We start from the raw sequence: 19113 nt of genomic DNA, 5'->3' as shown, positions 1-19113 counted from the left end.
TTTAAATTAAATAAGCATGTGATGTGACTTTACTGTAGTATACAAAAAGGGAGTTTTTGCCTAATACTGGTTAGAACCAAAAAACGTGTCAAGTAAGAGTCATCAGATATCAGCAATCTAAGACTTAGATTCTTAGATTTTAGACAGAGTGCCCACAAAAGGTGATGCTTCTGTGTGGTCTTCTACAGAATAACTACCTTAAATTACTCAATTAAAAGAACTGCAGATCTACAGTTTACAGGATAAACCATCCTGAACACTGGTGGGAGGACTTGGGGTACAGCTAAAGGTAGAACAAGGAAAAGGATGGCCATTCACATTCTATTTTCAAATCTGCTAAAACACTACATTTCAGGTATAACTAGAGATCGGTGCCACAACTTCCTGTTTTGTTCAAGGAAAACAAGTAACTGAAGCTGAGAATGTTCCAGTCCTCAGAAATGTTTGATTAGGATTCTTGCGGTACCAGTCTATTCTGAACAAAGAGCTACCAAGTAGAAAGGTTAGCTTTTCTGAAACATATCCAAGTCTTCACTCTATACTTATTTTTAAGGTAGAACTCACAAAACTAACTGTAATTCTAACCCAGAACAAAATTCATTGGTTCAAGAATTTTAAAATAGGGTCTCTACAAAACAACAAAGTAGCTATTCTAGTCTATTACTCAGAAATCAAAACCAATCCCCTCTTTTCATTTTTTAGAGATCATAAAAGGAATACAAAAAAATTACTAAAACAAGATAAATGGTCATTACAGAAAAATTAGAAAATATAGTAAGGGACAAAGATAAAAATGAAGAACACTCACAATTCCACCACTCTGTGATTACTACTACTATTTTCTTCCAGCTTTTTTTCTACATATATAATTTTTAAAGTTTTCAAATTTGATATTAGACTATATAGTTTGAATTCTCCCCTTCTCACTTAACATTATATCACGAAAATATTTGTATAAGTCAAGGTTCCACCAAAGAAACAGAAGCAGCAGATATAGTCAGCCCTCGCCATCCATGGGTTCCATATCCCAAATCAAAATAGTCCCAAAAAATATTTATCGAAATATTTGCTGCAGATCAAAAATATTCCCAAAAAAACGCCAGGCATGGTGGCTCACACCTGTAATCCCTGCACTTTACGAGGCTGACGCGAGTGGATCACTTGAGCTCACCAGTTCGACACCAGCCTGGGCAACATGGTAAGATCCTATCTCTACAAAAAATACAAAAATCAGCTGGGCAAGGTGGCGCACGCCTGTAGTCCCAGCTACTTGGGAGGCTGAGGTGGGAGGATCGCTTGAGCTCAGAAGGCAGAGGCTGCAGTGAGCCAAGATCATGTCACTGCATTCCAGTATGGGCAACAGAGCAAGACCCATATCAAAAAAAAAAAAAATCCAAAAATTTGAAAAAAAAAAAAAAAAAAAAAATGGATTGTTTTGTCTGTGCTGAACACGTACAAACTTCTTGTCATTATTCCCCAAATAATACAGTGTAACAACTATTTACACAGCATTTACATTGTATTAGGGAATGTAAGTAATCTAGAGATAATTTAAAGTATATGGGACAATGTGCATAGGTTATACACAAATATTATACTGTTTTATATGAGACCTAGGCATCCATGAATTTTGGTATCCACGAGGGACCTGGAACCAATCCCTTGCAGATACCAAGGGATAAGTGTATTCATTAAGAGAGTTACTGCAAGAAATTGGCTTACATGATTGTGGGGGCTGGCTAGGCCAGTCTGAAATCCACATAGCAGGCCAATGTGGAACTCTCCAGAAACTGAGTGCAGCTGCTGTCCATCGGAGAAATTTCTTCTACTTCAGGGGAGCTCTGCTGTGCTCTTCAGGCTTTCAGCTGATAGATCAGGCCCACTCAGATCACCTAGGACAATCACCCTTACTTAAAGTCAACCAATTATTAACTTGCATCACATCCACAAAATACCTTGACAGCCATGCCAAGATGAGTGTTTGACTGAATAATCAGGACTGTAACTTAGCCAAACTGACAAATGAAACTGACCATCACAATAACCATGTCAGTAGTCTTTAAAAGCATTTTATAAATTTATTTATCCATTCCCTTACTATAGAAATTCAGCATCCTTCCAAAATTTTGCTAATATAAGTAATGTTGGAATAAATAGAACTGAAGTGAACAATGCTATAGACTGAATGTTTGTGTGCCAAAATTCCTATGGTAAATCTTAATCCCAAGATATTGGGATTAGTATTTTGGGAGGTGATTAGGGCTCTGCCTTCATGACTAGAATTAGTGCCCTCATAAAAGACTTGAGAGAGTTCTCTCACCTCTTCCACCATTTGAGGACACAGCAAGGTAACTATGAATCAGAAAGTGGGCCCTCACCAGACACTGAATCTGCCAGTACCTTTACCTTAGACTTCCAGTCTCCAGAACTGTGAGCAATAAATTTCTCTAGTCTATAAGCCACCCAGGCTATATTATTTTGTTACAGCAGCCTAAGCGGACTATGACAAACAACTTTGTATATTCAATCTTCATTCTTACATCTGATTATTTTACAGAAAGACTACTAGTAAGGAGGCTGCACATAGAAAGAACTCCAAAAAACCTCATAGGATGCCCTTGTGTCTTTGGCTGAATACAAAACTGCACATGTGTAAAGTGCAACTCCATGAGACAAGCAGGAAACCTGGGTAACTGACGTGGACAATCCCTAGAGCTAGGAGACGTTCAAGCCTCAACCACCCAGAATGGAAAGACCTCACTAACAGCTGGAGCACTCAGAAGCCCCAAAAAGGCATGTCTTAGAAGACTAAGCTAGCTTTAAAATAAAAGTACCCTGGACACAGCTTAACAAAGCTGAAAAACAAGTCCAGACACATCAGTGCACACCTATAATCCCAGCACTTTGGTAAGCAAAGGTGGGAAGATCATTTGGGACCAGGAGTTCAAGATTAGCCTGAGTAACATATTAAGACTCCATCTTTACAATCAATTGATCAATCAATACAAATAAAAAACAAGCTTCAAAAAGATCATTCTGATCAGCAAATAAATTAATTGCCTGCAAGAATAAAACTCAACACTCAACAGAAGAAATCAAAACCCAGAGACTCGACAGCATAACATTCATTAATGTCTAGCATCCAATAAAAAATTATCAGACATTTGAAAGAAAAAGAAAATATAATCCAAAATCAGAAGAAAACTCAATCCATAGAAATAAACCAAGAAATCACAGAGATAATGGAATTAGCAGATAAAGACTTTAAACTATTATAAGTATATCGAAGGATTTAAAGGCAAACCAAGGTAGAAATCGAAGCCATAAAAAACAATCAAAGGGAACCTGCAGGGCTGAAAAATAAACTACCTGAAATTAAGAACTTATTAGATGAGTTTAACTAAAGATTAGACACTAAAGGAGACAAGACAGTAAAGTTGAAGGCAGGTCAACAGAAAATATTCCAAAGGAAGGACAAAGAGAAAACAGACCTCCTAAGTGTGTGTGTGTGTGTGTGTGTGTGTGTGTGTGTGTGTGTGTGCTCAAAAGTCCCCAAATAATACAAACACAAGGAATATCATGCCTGAGTAAATCTTAATCAAATTGCTGAACTAATGATAATAAAGGAACTGATATAACAACAGAATGGGGATATTTCACACACAGGAGAAAAAAGAATGTCTACTCACTTCTCATCAGAGACAGTACAAGCTAGAAGACAATGGAATGATAGTCTTTAAAATGTTTAAAGAAAAACAAAAACAATAAAAAAGAGTCAACCTGCAATTCTATAACCAGCAAAAATATCCTCAGAAAGGGAAGATGAAATAAAGGCATTTTCAGACAGAAAAGCTGAAAGAATTCACTATCAGCAGATCTGCACTATAAAAAATACTTTAAAAAGATCTGCAAGGAAATATCAGATGTCTGCCTTCCACCCTATACTCCCCACTTCCAATCTCTAAATCCTTATTTCACCCCTTCTCATCCAGAGCTCCATATTCAAGAGCTGCTCCCCTTCTCTATCAGCTTGGTTCTGCCATCAAACAATTGTTTTCTCTGAACTCCATTAGTCAGCCTGGACTTTAAGACTCTGCAATCTTGCCCCTCCTGTCTTTACAAAACTTATTTTCTCTTACTCCATATTTTATAAGCCATTCCAAGCTGTTCACTTTGCTTCATTAACTAGAAAAAAAACCCAAAAACTCCCCCACAGCCTAGGCAATACAGCAAGAAAATATTTTAAAAATTTAGCCAGGTATAGTGGCAGACATCTCTACAAAAAATTACAAAATTAACCAGATGTGGTGGTGCATGCCTATGGTCCCAGCTACCCAGGAGGCTGAGGCAAGAGGACTGCTGGAGCCCAAGAGTTCAACTCATATATTGCGCTATGATCACGCCACTGCACTCCAGCCTGGGCAACAGAGTAAGATCCGGTCTCTATTAAAAACTGTGCATGCACACAAACAATCTCCCCCAAAACAGGTCAGAAAGAGAGTACAGGAGTGAGAAAAACAGAAGAGAACTCAAGGTGGCGGGGATTTGGGGGGACACAGGTGACCCATCCTATCAAGGAGGGAAGAGAGTGAATTTTCCAAAAAAAACAAAGCAGGCCAGGAGACTCGTGGCTGTCTTGTAGACACTGCTACAACTCCCACACAAGAAGGGATCAGCTCATCTCACTCAGACTGTAAGGAAGGACTGTATAACTAAGTTTAGAGTACCCACGAAACATAACTCCTAAAAAGTGAGTACAAGTACAGCAACAGGCTTGATTCAGGGAAACCTTATGTCATATTCAAGCTCTACTGCTCATTAGCTGCTTGACCTTCGGCTCATTTAAAATTCACAACAGCTCTATGAGACAGGTACTATTATTATCACCTACATTTTATAGAGAAGAAAACTGAGACACAGAAAGGTTATACTGCTTGCTCAAGGTAACACATTCAGGAAGCGACATAGCCAGGATGTGAATCCAGTCCCCTAAAACAGACTGTCATTTCAGGTGTCCATTATACCTCAGGCATGATGAGCAAATCCTAGCAGTGCTCCTGCAGAGAGAAAAACACAAACAATCGAGCTGCTGAGGCTAAGCCTCTAAACAAAGATAAAGTTAGGTCTTTGTGAGAGGAGTCAAGTGCTCTAATTTTGGCTCCGGATCTCAAATGGTTGTATGACTATTGACCTTACCTAATGAGGGAACTGACCTTAAGCCAACTGACCTACCATCCTACATAACTGAAAGACTGTAATGCAGCAGTTTACAAATATGAAGAGCTAAATAAATACTGAGATCAAGAATTGATGTGTTACAAACTAAGAATGAATTATGGACAAACCCAAACACCAGATGTTAAGCAAAAAAGAAGGAAGCTGCAAAGTAGAAATTCCCACCTGGGAAGAACTGGTGGTTCCCTAGGGACTTCAGCAGCACCAGCAACTGCTCCTGGAGCTTCTGCCTCCTGTGAGCCATGGGCCATTTCCTTCGCAGGGTCCTGTGGGCCTGGAGGCTGCACTTTCTCTACTTCCTGACGCCCACCCAATTCTGTGGTGGAGTCAATCTCTATTTCCTGGACTGGAACTGGGACTGGCTCCTTCTCAGCTGCAGCAGCTGACACAGTCTTGGCCTCTTCTTCTTCCTTTCTTCTGATTTTCTCTTCAAGTTCCTGCCTTCTCTTCTCATCATCCTGACGGGCCATGTGGTCAAAGGTTTTGAATACCTAAAATCAAACACCAATCCGGCAATCAGTTCATCTGCCCAATACTGTACCACATATCGTGTAGAAATGTGGTAAAATCTGTGAAGGAGAGAACTAAAAGCCATAAACTGACAAGTTTTCCCACTGGCAAAATGGAAATGCACTGTCACTTCACCAAAAGCTGACAGGTAAACAGTGTTTAACAGGAGGATTCCAAAATCAACGAAATCAAAAACTTACAAGCCAAGGCTAACAATATTTACATACCTAAAAGATGTACAGTTAGATGGTCTTTGTTGTCATTATTTTACAGACCCCAGTCTTGTTCATAATGCAAAGAATACACGGTCCTGGTACAACTGTGGGTTATAAAGCCACCAAAATTCAGACTCACAAATGAAACATGAAAATATGGCTGAACTTCAATTCCCACAACGGAACCAGGTTTACTGGACTGCTGCTATTTTTCACCACACTGCATGGACATTCAATTCAACAAACATCTACTATGTGCCTACAGTGTGCAAGAAACACACACGCACAAAAAACATCAAAATGATTTCTGCTGCCTCCTAAGAACTCAAAATTCTGGTGTGTAAACAAGTTCTTAACCTTTTCTGGGAAACAGTCACACCCATGAAGGTGCTGGGACCTCTCTACCAAAAAAGTACAGTCAAGACATACCCACACATGAAAACTCTGATACAAGAGAGGGCGTGACAAAGCCCTCAATTCCCTGTCAGAGTATGGGTGGGAATGAGCATGTCTGGCGAAAGAAATCTAGGGAGACTTCTTGGAACAAGGAGGATCCCAGTTAGACCTTGAATGAGAGGCACATCTTCCACAGGGAACCACTGGAAGAAATGCCATAGCTCCAAGAATAGGCTTGTCAAGGAAGGGCAAAAGCTCTTGCAATAACTGGAGGGAGGAAAGGCTGAGAGAGCAACCTGGGACATGGGTGGGAGTCAGATTCCAAAAGGCTAGAATGCGGACAGGTATTAAATAACAATGTTCTGTGCGCTGCGCAGGCAGTCAAAAGGGTGCTAACAGACTAACTGTGTCAAATTATTCTACAAACATTCTCTCAAAACCCTCACAAAAATACTGTGAAGAAGACAGCATCAACATTTCAAAAATGAGAAAAAATAAGGCTTGGAAGGGTTACGTAACTTGCCCCAGCTCCTGCTGGCAAAAGAAGTAAAAAAATTACGCAGCAGACACCAAACAGTGCGGGGTGATGATGATTTGGCAGAGGGGAAAAAAATCAATAAAATCCTAAAAGGTTAAAAACTGGAAACAACACCAGAACCATTTTTACTTCTGCAGATAACCTGAAGCCCTAGTGTCTCTACCGCTTTGCGTCCACTGCTCTCAGAGTTGCTCATCCTCCTGATACTCCAGATCTTCATCTTCACTCCACAAAAGCAAAGCAACAAGATCTCTCTCTCAACACCTGAGACTTCTAACACAGAACCCCCAGACTTAATAGTCCTCACCATGTTGCTGCCTCTGCTCACTCAGTACATCAGGCCTTCTCTGACCTACCCATTCACACCACCAGGAAGTGCTACCACTGCCAACCTCCCAACCATCACATGTTCTCAGTACTCATTCTAGAGTCATAGAACATAGAGCTCGAAGAGAACTCTAATCTGTAACCTCCAATCAATCTTCTCAGCTGACAAGAGGTGAAGTAACTCTCCCAAGATTTCCCAACAATTTACGTGAGGAACAGGATGTAGCTAGCTTTCCTGATTCTAGTTTTGAGGACTTCTACAAAGGAGCACTTCTCAAAGTGGACTCCAAAAAAAACAGCATTATCGATTATAAAGAATGGCTTGTTGGTCTAAACTATTTTTGTCTTAAAACATACTAATGTATTATAAAGTGGAATGCAATTTTCACATACATCATTCCTACTGAGGTTCTTCAAGCTGTGTATCCAGGCTACGCAAACTTTTAGGAGAAAACGTATGAGCTGCCTAGCTCTACACCAACACTGTACTCCCCAAAATATTAAGGGAACACTTTGAAGTTCCACAATGATGCAGCCCAGCACTCCCATCCAAATTCTTCTCTGCCTATATTCAGCAGAGACACCAAGCATCCCACTTCTGGTGGGGGTGGAGGGGCAGTCCACAGGAAGGAGTCTTATGCCATCAAGTTAGGGACAGAAAAAAAAAAAAACCCTAAGAGGCAGATGAGTAGGAGTTGGGAGGTCAGGAGATCACCTACTACCACGAAGAAATAATGTTATGCTAGTACCAAGTCACTCAGTCTCACGCAGTGTTGTCCCACCCCACAATAAAACCCTTGTCAATACTGAAATCACCTTTACAAACCTGTCAAATGAGCTTTTGTGGATAAAAGAACAGGTTCTGGCCAGGCGCGGTAGCTCATGTCTGTAATCCCAGCACTTTGGGAGGCCGAGGCAGGTGATCACCTGAGGTCAGGAGTTCAAGACCAGCCTGGCCAACACGGTGAAATCCCATCTCTACTACTAAAAATACAAAAATTAGCCGGGCATGGTGGTGCATGCCTGTAATCCCAGCTACTCGGGAGGCTGAGGCAGGAGAATCACTTGAACCTGGGAGGTGGAGGTGCAGTGAGCCAAGATTGCGCCACTGCACTCCAGCCTGGGCAACAGAATGAGACTCCATCTCAAAAAAAAGAAAAAAAAAAAAAAAAAAACACAGGTTCCCAGGATTCACCCTGATCTACCCAACCAAAATATCCAGGAATATGTGCTTTTAAAAGTTCCTTGGCTGGGCGCAGTGGCTCACACCTGTAATCCCAGCACTTTGGGAGGCCGAGGCAGACAGAACACAAGGTCAGGAGTTCGAGACCAGCCTGGCCAACATGGTGAAACCCCATCTCTACTAAAAATACAAAAATTAGCCAGGCGTGGTGGCGCACGCCTGCAATCCCAGCTACTCGAGAGGCTGAGGCAGGAGAATTGCTTGAACCGAGGAGGCGGAGGTTGCAGTGAGCTGAGATCATGCCACTGCACTCCAGCCTGGGCGACAGAGTAAGACTCCATCTCGAGGAAAAAAAAAAAAAAAGAAAAAAGTTCCTTAAGCGCTGCTGATGGTTGAGAACCACTTCCAGAAAACATGACACCTCTCTTAACCATCTGCTGGAGACTGCTGTCCCCTTGGTTTCTGTGAAACTTATTGCTCTCCACCAAGATTATTCCCCAAGGCCTGTTCTTCACCTTTGGCCCTTCTCTCTCCCTCGGACCACTACAGTTGCTCTAGCTCCCAAAAGATCTAGTCCAGTAATTCCAATAGCCTATGGGCAGGGACTCCTATCTGCAACTTCAAGTTCAACCTGTCTAAAACTGAACTTTTTCCCCTAAACCCAGGTGACAGTTCAGTTAATGCATTATCACTATTCCAGTCACCCAAGTTGAAACCTTGGATAATCTTTGACCCATCCCTCCCCTTCCTCCATCCCTGCTCCCCATCTCCACTACTTCATTAGACTGGTCACCAAATCCTAACCTATGGAAGCGTCTTATAAGAGGTGTTACCAGGTAAATGAGTGCTCTGTCAGTTCATCTGTGAAACAAAGACCAACCTCTCAGGTTATGTTAAGGGTTAAATAAGATAACGAGCCCAGAATATAAAACATCTGGTACTATACATATTACTCAGTATATACTCCTTTCTCCTCCACACCTTTCTGCAAACTACAATCATCCTAGACAAAAGTGTTCTCATACTACTACGGAATGGTTAAATAATAGAACAGAAAGATTTGGAATCCACAAAACGAAATGTTTAGTTCCAGCTCTACGGTGAACTGGCTGTGTGTTCTTGGTCAAACCACTTAACCTTGCTGAATTGGTACGTAAACTTGAAACTTAGATATCTATTTCACAGAGACACTGAAGATCAAATGGCAAGACTTCATTAACCTGCCATAAGATCCTGCTAAAGGCCACCTCCAACAGCTCTCTCATCACTAAGATGGCACTTATGCCACTGACAAGGACGAGGAATAGCCTTAAGTTCTGAAATTGAATCCTAACGGAACCCCATTCCTCATTTGGCCCTATTACCGTGGTAGCTACCAAGACATTCAAAGCTTTGGCTTCTGCTGAGGAAAGTAACATCTAATCAACCTGCAGCATGCATTAAGACTTCAAGAGGAAACATCTGAAGCACTTTATAAACTGTAACATCTAGAGAACTGGGGGAGGTATCATCAGCATTTCTATCTTCTTGGGTTTCTACAAATAGGCTTAATGCTTGGCTGAATAGTTTCTTTTAATCTCATCAGAAGTCCCACCTCTCTTATAAAACCTTCTTCACTTCTCAACCATCATTTCTATTTCTTTTCTTTACAATGGGCTCCATCAAATAATTGCCCTTACAAAGTTTTCTATTACTTTCTGGGTTTTCTCTCTTTAACTGTAAGTGTCACAAGGAAAGAGAAACCGTTACTTAAACACCCGTATCACCCGTACCTGTGGCAACTAAGAGTGTAAACTACATTCAGCAAACGGTTGCTTACCACTACATTCAAAAGTGCCCATTCAACTTCACTGAATGAGTACTGTCAGCGTTTCCAACATACAATAAACTTAACCTGGAAAGTACGGAATTAAGTTCAAATGAAATTTTCATAATCACTACAATGACAGTCTTTGACCTGGGAAGTCACATTTCAAACAAGCGGCCACACCCATTGATCAACACAATGCCTCCGTCATCCCCGCCAGCTCAAGTCTTTGGTAGTTCTGGGGCATGCACGTTTCTGTTGCTGTAAATGTCCTTCCTTCTGTCTGGCCTGCATGGATTTCGCTCCCTGACTAGCAGCCCCCAGCACCGTGAGGGGTACGCGCTGCCGGGTGCTGAGTGGGGCTCTTAACAGTCGGCTTACTACTTCTGAAACCTCAGGACGTCCGGAGCGAACCCCGGCTGCTCCCTCAGCGGAATAAGCTGACATCCAATCCGCGCTTCAAATTACTGAAGCCATTCTCGCAAGCTCAACCCCAGGACACCAGGAAAAGGAGGAAACAGGCTGGGGGAGCTTGGAGGAGCGGGAGCCAGGAGTCAGGGCAGGCTGGGGGCGGCGGCTCCCCAGACCGCAGGCCCGGCCGCCTCACCTGCAGCACCAGGGCCTGCGCGGCCCCGGGCGGGAAGCCCATGCGGTCCGATGGGTGGCGCAGCAAGCGATAGAAGTCTGTCTTGCGGTAGAGGAAGCCAAAGAGAACGCGCAGGAAATCCTGGACGTTGCCCACGTGCTGCAGGATGCCCAGAAGGGCCTGGTCATACAGCTCGGCCGCCCCTGGCTCCATGTCGCCTCCCGCCCTAGGTACGCTTCACACACAGAGCGCCGCCTCAGACCTGCCGACTGGCCACTTCCGGCGTCCGCAGCCAACGGCTCCGCCGGACGGCACGGCTGCGGAACTTCCGGTCTGTGCTCGTTCGGCCCTCGCGGCCCCGGGATGTTTTCCCCGGACCCAGCTGCCCCACGGGCTTTGCCTTGAGGTGGTCTTCGACAAAAGAGCCCAACAAGGGCAGCAAGGAGGTTCCTACGCGGAAGGAGGCCCGTGGCTGCTGCTGCGCTGCAGGGGCTTGACCGCCATGTTTGAAGCGGGCGGAAAAAAATTATGGGGCGTGCAGTGTCACGTGACTGCTCGGATTTTTGTCACGTCTGTGGATCCTTTCTTATTTCTGTGTTGAATTCCAGCCTGGGTATTCGGAACCTATGGTTAAAGCTGGGGCTACGGTAAGCTTTTTGTTAGTGAGCCAGATACGGGAAAATGCGTATATGTGGGATGTATGGGTTTCTTATTAACAGATCTGTGAGTTAAACTCAGGGCGTTGCATCAGAAGAAAATCAAGATGAAGAAAAGAAAATAAAGAGTGAGTGCATTCACGTATATTAAGTGGAAAGAGCTAGATTCAGAATAGAGAATCCGTATGCCATCGTTGTGAAATACGTACGTGTATGTGTGTGTATAGTATGTATATACATATATACGTCATATATACATGTGTTGTTAGTGTCTGTCAAAGTATAATCTTAAGTAAAAAGCATGACGCTCATACAAATATATCATGAACACATATCCAAGATTTCTTCAGCAAATTAACAATGATATGGTAAAGCTGGTTCAAAAGCATTTTGAGGAAGTGGACATTAAACATTTTGACAAAGCATTAGAGTAAGATTAGGTTGGATACAAAGCTGGCTAGTGTTCTACAAGATGATAAAACCATAGGTTATCATTTCTAATGGATAGAAATGATTTGCACCTCTTCTAGATTAAAACATGCAAGTTAACATGTCTTCATAGTATATAAGCTTTAATGAATTGTAAATAAAATCAAACTCAGGTAAATTGCCCTAGAACAGTGGTTCTGAAACTCTTGATTTAGGAACCATTAATCCTCTTAAAATTTGTTGAACATTCCAAAGAACATTTGTTGATATGGGTTATGCTTATCAATATTTACCACATTAGAAATTAAAACTTAGAAAATGTTTAAATATTTATTTACTCATTTTTAAATGACCATAAAACACATTACATGTTAACATACTTTTATGCAAAAAATAATGTTCTTCAATAAAAGTTTAGCGAGAGGAGTAACATCGTTTTACATTTTTGCAAATCTCTTTAATGAGCTTACTAGAAGACAGCAAGATTTGGCCGGCACGGTAGCTCACGCTTGTAATCCCAGCACTTTGGGAGGCCGAGGCAGGAGGATCAGGAGTTCGAGACCAGCCTGGCCAACACAGTGAAACCCTGTCTCTACTAAAAATACGAAAATTAGCTGGGCGTGGTGGTGGGTGCCTGTAATCCCAGCTCCTCGGGAGGCTGAGGCAGGAGAATCGCTTGAACCCGGGAGGCAGAGGTTGCAGTGAGCCGAGATTGCACCACTGCATTCGAGCCTGGGTGACAGAGCTAGACTCCATCTCCAAAAAAAAAAATAGAAGACAACAAGGTTCTCACATCTGCATTCACTGCAACATAATTTGCACTATGTTGTTTTGATTGAAGTATATGAAAACATGCAACCTCACACAGACAGTTGCAAATAAGAGGAATATTTTGTCTTTTCAAATAAATGTGGTTATTTGTCTTTAAAATGACATCAAAATTCTTCTACAAGTGATAGTTTCTATTTTTTTTTATTTTTAAGAGGCAGGGTCTCCCTCTGTCACCCAGGCTGGAATGTAATGATGTGATCATAACTAACTGCAGCCTTGAACTCTTGAACTCAAGCAATCCTCCTGCCTCAGCCTTCTGAGTAGCTGGAACTACAGGCACATGCCACTGTGCCTGGCTAATTTTTAAATTATTTTTGTAGAGACAAGGTTGGGCCTACATTGTTCAGGCTGGTCTGAAACTCATGGGCTCAAGCGATCCTCCCCTCTCAGCCTCCCAAAGTGCTGGAATTATAGGTGTGAGCTGCTGCACCCAGCCCTATAACTGGTAGTTTCTTAAAGGTTACTTGCCATATGGAATCTAAAACTGTATCTATAGACTTTTCATACTCTGTTACATTAATATCGATTGATCTGTCTTTCACTTTGAATGGATCTTTAATAAATGCATGATTTTATACCATCATGCATTAATTAGTCATTTGAAAATATTGGTCCACTGTGTTACGCAGCTCTTCCAAATGTTCACTCGTTTCATGCAACGAGCATATCTTGCCCCCAGATCTTGGTTTCTAATATCATTTCATTATATAATATCAAAAAATAACATTTGTTAGAATTACCACTAAACTCATCAGAGAAGTCTTTATTTATTGACAAGCACTCAAGCTCATGGAAGCAGGATATGGGTTTTTTGAATTCTAATTTTAGCTTAAAAACTTGAACTTTATTATTGGAAGTAGATACAATCAATTATTTTTCTTGAAGAGACAGGCTCACTTCATTCTGTCATTCAAGTAAAAATGATGCTCTGTGACTTGTTCAACTGGCAACTCAATCACACAAGTGCTTTGCATCAATGCAACCATTTTGCCTGAGTATGAGGCAGACATGTCTTATGTGTACTTGTCTTTTAATCACACACTATTAAAAAGACTTGTTCTCAAGTGGAGAAGCTTTAATAAAACAACTTTTAATAAAATTAATAATTAAATGCTATCAGGAGCATTCTTAAGTGAAACTGAATATTTTTAACCTGTAAGTGTAAGGCAGTGCATACTAGTCGAGTTTGGTGTCTGTTATGGACTGAATGTGCCTGCCCCCCACCAGATTCATATGTTGAAGCCCCAGTCCTCAGTGGGACTATATTTGGAGTCACATTGGTGATTAGAAGGGCCTTTAAAAGATACTTAAAGGTTAAATGAGGTTATAAGGGTGGGACCTTAACCCAATGGAACTGGTATCCTCATAAGAGGAGAAGGAGACACTAGAGATTTCACTCTGCACACACACAGAAGAAAGGCCATGTGAGGACACAGCGAGATTGCTTCAAGCCAGAAAGAGAGCTCTCACCAGATACTAACACCTTGGTCTTGGATTTCTGGCCTCTAAGACTGTGAGGGAATAAACCTGTTGTTTAAGCCACCCAGTCTATGGTACTTTGTGACAGCAGCAAGCTAGGACAGTCCCCTGCCTTGATTCCTGCGGAGACACTTGCAGTTTTGCCTGCCATTGCTTTTGCACCATCATTGTAAATGTCAACATAGTAAAAAACAAATAACATCATAGTACTGTTATTTTTACCTTGGAGGCCCCCCAGGGCCACATACTACACTCTGAGAATCACTGCCCTAGAGAATTAATGAATCTCGGGCGAGCCTGTTATATAATTCCTCAGTATAACTGAAAGGACATGCACTCATCTTCTTGCTATATTAAAGTTTTGAATAATTTTCTTTAGCACCTAAAGGAAGAAATGGAACAGACGCTGCATCTGGAGAAGGGAAATTGAGGGAAACACTATAAAATAGGAGAAAAACTTACTCTTGTATTTGATACCATATACATGCATTACCTATTCAAAAAGTAAATAAAATATCTTTTTTTTTTTTTTTTGAGACAGAGTCTTGCTCTGTTGCCCAGGCTGGAGTGTAGTGACGCAGTCTCAGCTCAGCTCACTGCAAGCTCCATCTGGGTTCACGCCATTCTCCCACCTCAGGTCCCCAGTAGCTGGGACTACAGGCGCCCACCACCACACTCAGCTAATTTTTTTGTATTTTTAGTAGAGACGGGGTTTCACCTTTCACAAGATGGTCTCGATCTCCTGACCTTGTGATCCACCCGCCTCAGCCTCCCAAAGTGCTGGGATTACAGGCGTGAGCCACCGTGCCTGGCCAAAATATCTTTTAAATTGAGTGGAAAGCTAAACATGATGTCATAACACGGTCCAGCAATCATGCTCTTATGTATTTACCCAGCTTATTTGAAAACTATGTCCATACAGAAATCTACATGCAAATGTTTATTGCAGCTTTACTCAAAATTGCCAAAAGTGGGAAGCAACCAGCTTCCCTCAACAGGTGACTGAATAAACGAACGGTAGTACGTTCATAGAATGAAGTACTGTTTTCAGCAATAAGAAGGAATAAGCTGTCAATCAATAAAAAGATATGGGTTAATCTTAAATGCATATTGCTAAGAGATAGAAACCAGTCAAAAAATGCTACCACCCAATTATATGACATTCTGAAAAATGCAAAATGTAGAAACAGTAAAAGATCAGTGGTTGTCAGGGTTTGGGTGTGAGAAAAGGTTGAATGATGCACAGGGAATTTTTTAGGATGTAAAATTATTCTGTATGATAGTAATGATAGATACATGACACTACACATTTGTCAAAACCCATAGAAATTTATAGCATCAAGAGTAAACCTTAATATATGCAGTCTTTTAAAAAATCACTTAGGAGATTGGGGGATCCCAGAATGGGTTGCAGAATGTGACAGAACAATCTTAACTGTGTCACAGATGTATGAAACAACCTCACTGAAGGGATGACAGAAAGAGATGCTGTCCTAAGTAACTTTGGAAATGAGTAGAGTCTGTAAGACTAAAGACAAAAGGAACTGTATATAAACACTGAAATCTAGTTGATATAATTATTCCTAACGGGTAGGGGTTATCAATTCTGAAACCACTAGATAAGTATAGTGGAAATGAACAATTAAGTAAATGGTTGAGGGTGGTGGGATCCAGGTTTCTCACTGGCGGAGTGAGAGGGTTTTAGATAAGCAGGGGAAGGAGGCTAGAATGATCCATGTGGTAATAGTTCAGAGTTAGAAATTCATCCTTATAGATACAGATGGCTATGTGTAGAACTATTTACAGAAATGTGTATATATGCAGGTGAGTGTACATACATGTATTTACTTGTTCTCAGCTGAGAAGGTCTAGAAGCAACAATGCTCCAGTAGCAACGAGCATACCTTCCACCCAGATCTTGGTTTCTGATACTCTCCAATAGAAGGAACCAGGGCTTCTTGGAGAAATGGCTGATTCTAGGACTGACACAGAAAATATACAAGATGCGCCTGGAGCATCTTGTGGGTGGTGCCTCAAAGTAAGGAAGTGCAAAGAAAAAAAAAACCCCACAATGATGGGGGTATGACAAAGGAAAGTGCTTCCAATGGCCAAAGCTGGAACAATTTGAGCAGCAAAATAAGGTATTATTATATTAGAACCCAAAATATAAAACAAATGTCTGTGAGTCCATACTGATATATATATAAAAATATTGATATATACATAACTATATGATGTATAGAGATATTTATCATACTGAATAAAGAAATGGAAGAAAATAGACACATTTTCTGTTCAGAAGAATTCCCAGTAATTTATGTAGCTATTCTGCCCTCAAGGAGGTGGAGCATGACTCCCTACTTCTTATGTCTAGGATATGTGTGGTGACTCTTCCTAATGGTAGACCATGGAAAGGGGAGAAACCTGACGAGGATGACCTCAGCCAGGTGATCGAGGTCAACATCAACAGTGATAAGTCATGTTGATAGTATACACCTTTAATATGCTATGAATGACACTTTACCTCTGTGGCCTTCCTCTCAAAAACCCATAACCCTAGTCTAATCTTGAGAAGAATGGTGGACAAGCCCCATTTGAGGAACATTCTACAAAATACCTAACAAGTACTCCTCAAAACTGTCAAGGTCATCAAAAACAATGAAAGCCTGAGAAACTGTCACAACCAAGAAGAGCCTAAGGTGACCTGACAACTAAATATCATGTGGGGTCCTGGATAGGATCCTGGAACAGAAAAAGGACATTAGGTAAAAATTAAGGAAGTCAAAATAAAATAGGCACTTTAGTTAGTAGTAATTATCAGTATTTATTAATTGTGAAAAATGAACCATACTAATGTAATATGTTAATAATAGGGTAAACTGGATGTGAGCTATACAGGAACTCTGTAATCTCTTTGCCATTTATTTTGGAAATCTAAAACTTATTTTAAAATGTACTCTTAAAAATTGTATTTATTTATTTATTTATTTTTTTTTTTTTTTTTTTTTTTTTTTTTTCAGAGATGGAGTCTCCCTCTGTTGCCCAGGCTGGAGTGCAGTGGCATGATTTCGGCTCACTGCAACCTCTGCCTCCCGGATTCAAGCAATCTGCCTCAACCTCCTGAGTAGCTGGGATTACAGGTGCATGCTGCCTCGCCCGGCTAATTTCTTTTGTATTTTAGTAGAGACGAGGTTTCACCGTGTTGCCCAGGCTGGTCTCGAACTCCTGAGCTCAGGCAGTCTGCCCGCCTTGGCCTCCCAAAGTGCTAGGATTACAGGCGTGAGCTACTGCGCCAGTCAAAAATGTATTTTAAAAAGTGGTAATCATCCACCATCCCGTTCACTCCCCTAAAAAGTAAGTGGACATGTTAGGGCAAAGTGCCTGCCTGAGCTCTAGAGGTCAGACATAAAACTGAGTAAGAGGAGATAGTGCAGGGCTGGGCCCCTTCTGGCCCAGCTGAGACTCTCACATGGGGTTCAGGAGGGCAGATGCTTTTAGCTGTTTCTCCAGCAAAGATGTTTTCTCTGCATTTCTTACTCCTTCTTGGTTATGCAATCCCTCATCCCACCACCAAACTCTTCTGAAAGTAGCTGTAGCTGTCCTCCAACAGCTGGGAGGCCCAGGGCAGCAGCATGTTGGTCATACTGATGGCAAAGGTGCCCAGGGCACACTCAGTAACTTACTTTTTTTTTAAGTAGAGATGAAGTCTCACTATTTTGCCCAGGCTGGACTTGAACTCCCGAGCCTAAGCAATCTACCGGCCTTGGCCTCCTAAAGTGCTAGAACTACAAGTGTGAGTCACTGCACCTGACAAACTTACTTTCAAGTATCAGGGAAAAAGGGGTACAAATAGTCAGCGATAATGCAAATGGTGATGAGTTGTTGAATCTCAGCTGGAAGATATACTATACCAGGTTTCACTGAACAATTTTTTCCCATGTATGTGAATGTTTTCAAAATAGAAAGTTACTAAAAGAGATCTGGTGCAAACATGGTAAAATGTTAGTGTGTGTTTAATATTAATGTGGGCTCCTATGTATATTTACACTATTTTCTGTCTATTCTGTGTGTTTGAATTAATTTTATAATTCCATTATTGATTTAAAGTACTCATAAGAATAAGGTGTTATAAAAAATCAGAACATTATGTTTAAAAGAGAAAAATATTTGAAACTAGGCCGGGCACGGTGGCTTCACACCTGTAATCCCAGCACTTTGAGAGGCTGAGGCAGGCAGATCACCTGAGGTCAGGAGTTAAAGACCAGTCTGGCCAATATGGTGAAACCCCATCTCTACTAAAAATACAAAACTTAGCTGGGTATGGTGGCACGTATCTGTATTCCCAACTACTCGGGAGACTGAGGCAGGAGAATCGCTTGAACCTGGGAGGTGGAGGTTGCAGTGAGGCTAGATCATGCCACTGCCATCCAGCCTGGGCGACAGAGTGAGACTGTCTCAAAAAAAAAAAAAAAAAAAAATGAAAAAAAGAAACTAAACCATGGTTTAATGAAATAAAATACCTCAGTTAAAAATAAGAATAAAGAATAAAGGAGATCAAAGTTGGGGATGTCAAATATTGCCCTCTGTAAATCTAGAGAGTTTCTGCATTTTATTATTAAATATTTTATAATTAAAACGTAATGTTTTAAGAAGATTCATTATACACTATAATAAAAAGATGTGGGGGAGCAGACACTTGTAGACACTGCTGGTGGAAGTGTAAGAATATACAGACATTTTTTAAAGCAGTTTGGCAAAATCTAGCTTTATCAGTCAGGATCCTGGTAGGAAACAGATGGCCCTCCCAAGCTGGGTAGTTTGAAGGGAGTTTTTAAAAGGCACCATTTACAAAGATAGGGGCAAGGTTTTTGAAACCTCACATGAGATAGAATGGGACCATGGGACTAGCAACAGCAGGGAG

At 41.3% G+C, this 19113-nt stretch overlaps 1 protein-coding gene across 1 annotated transcript in view; it reads right to left on the bottom strand.

The window, feature by feature from the left end:
- The window catches only part of NUDCD3 (NudC domain containing 3), a 106750-nt gene extending 95458 nt beyond the window's left edge, over nt 1–11292 (bottom strand). Inside the window, exons 1-2 of the mRNA XM_003268861.4 lie at nt 10819–11292; nt 5401–5726 (exon numbers count right to left, since the gene is read on the bottom strand). Of these exons, the coding sequence (XP_003268909.1) occupies nt 5401–5726; nt 10819–11010 (518 nt within the window). The 5' untranslated portion in view covers nt 11011–11292. The remainder of the gene's footprint in view (nt 1–5400; nt 5727–10818) is intronic.
- Nucleotides 11293–19113: the final 7821 nt, after the last annotated feature.

This window comes from Nomascus leucogenys, chromosome 17 (genome assembly GCF_006542625.1).
Source record: "Nomascus leucogenys isolate Asia chromosome 17, Asia_NLE_v1, whole genome shotgun sequence".
Classification (NCBI taxonomy): Eukaryota; Metazoa; Chordata; class Mammalia; order Primates; family Hylobatidae; genus Nomascus; species Nomascus leucogenys.
Note: the sequence above shows the minus strand (reverse complement) of the source record. Positions and strands in the feature narration are given on the sequence as shown.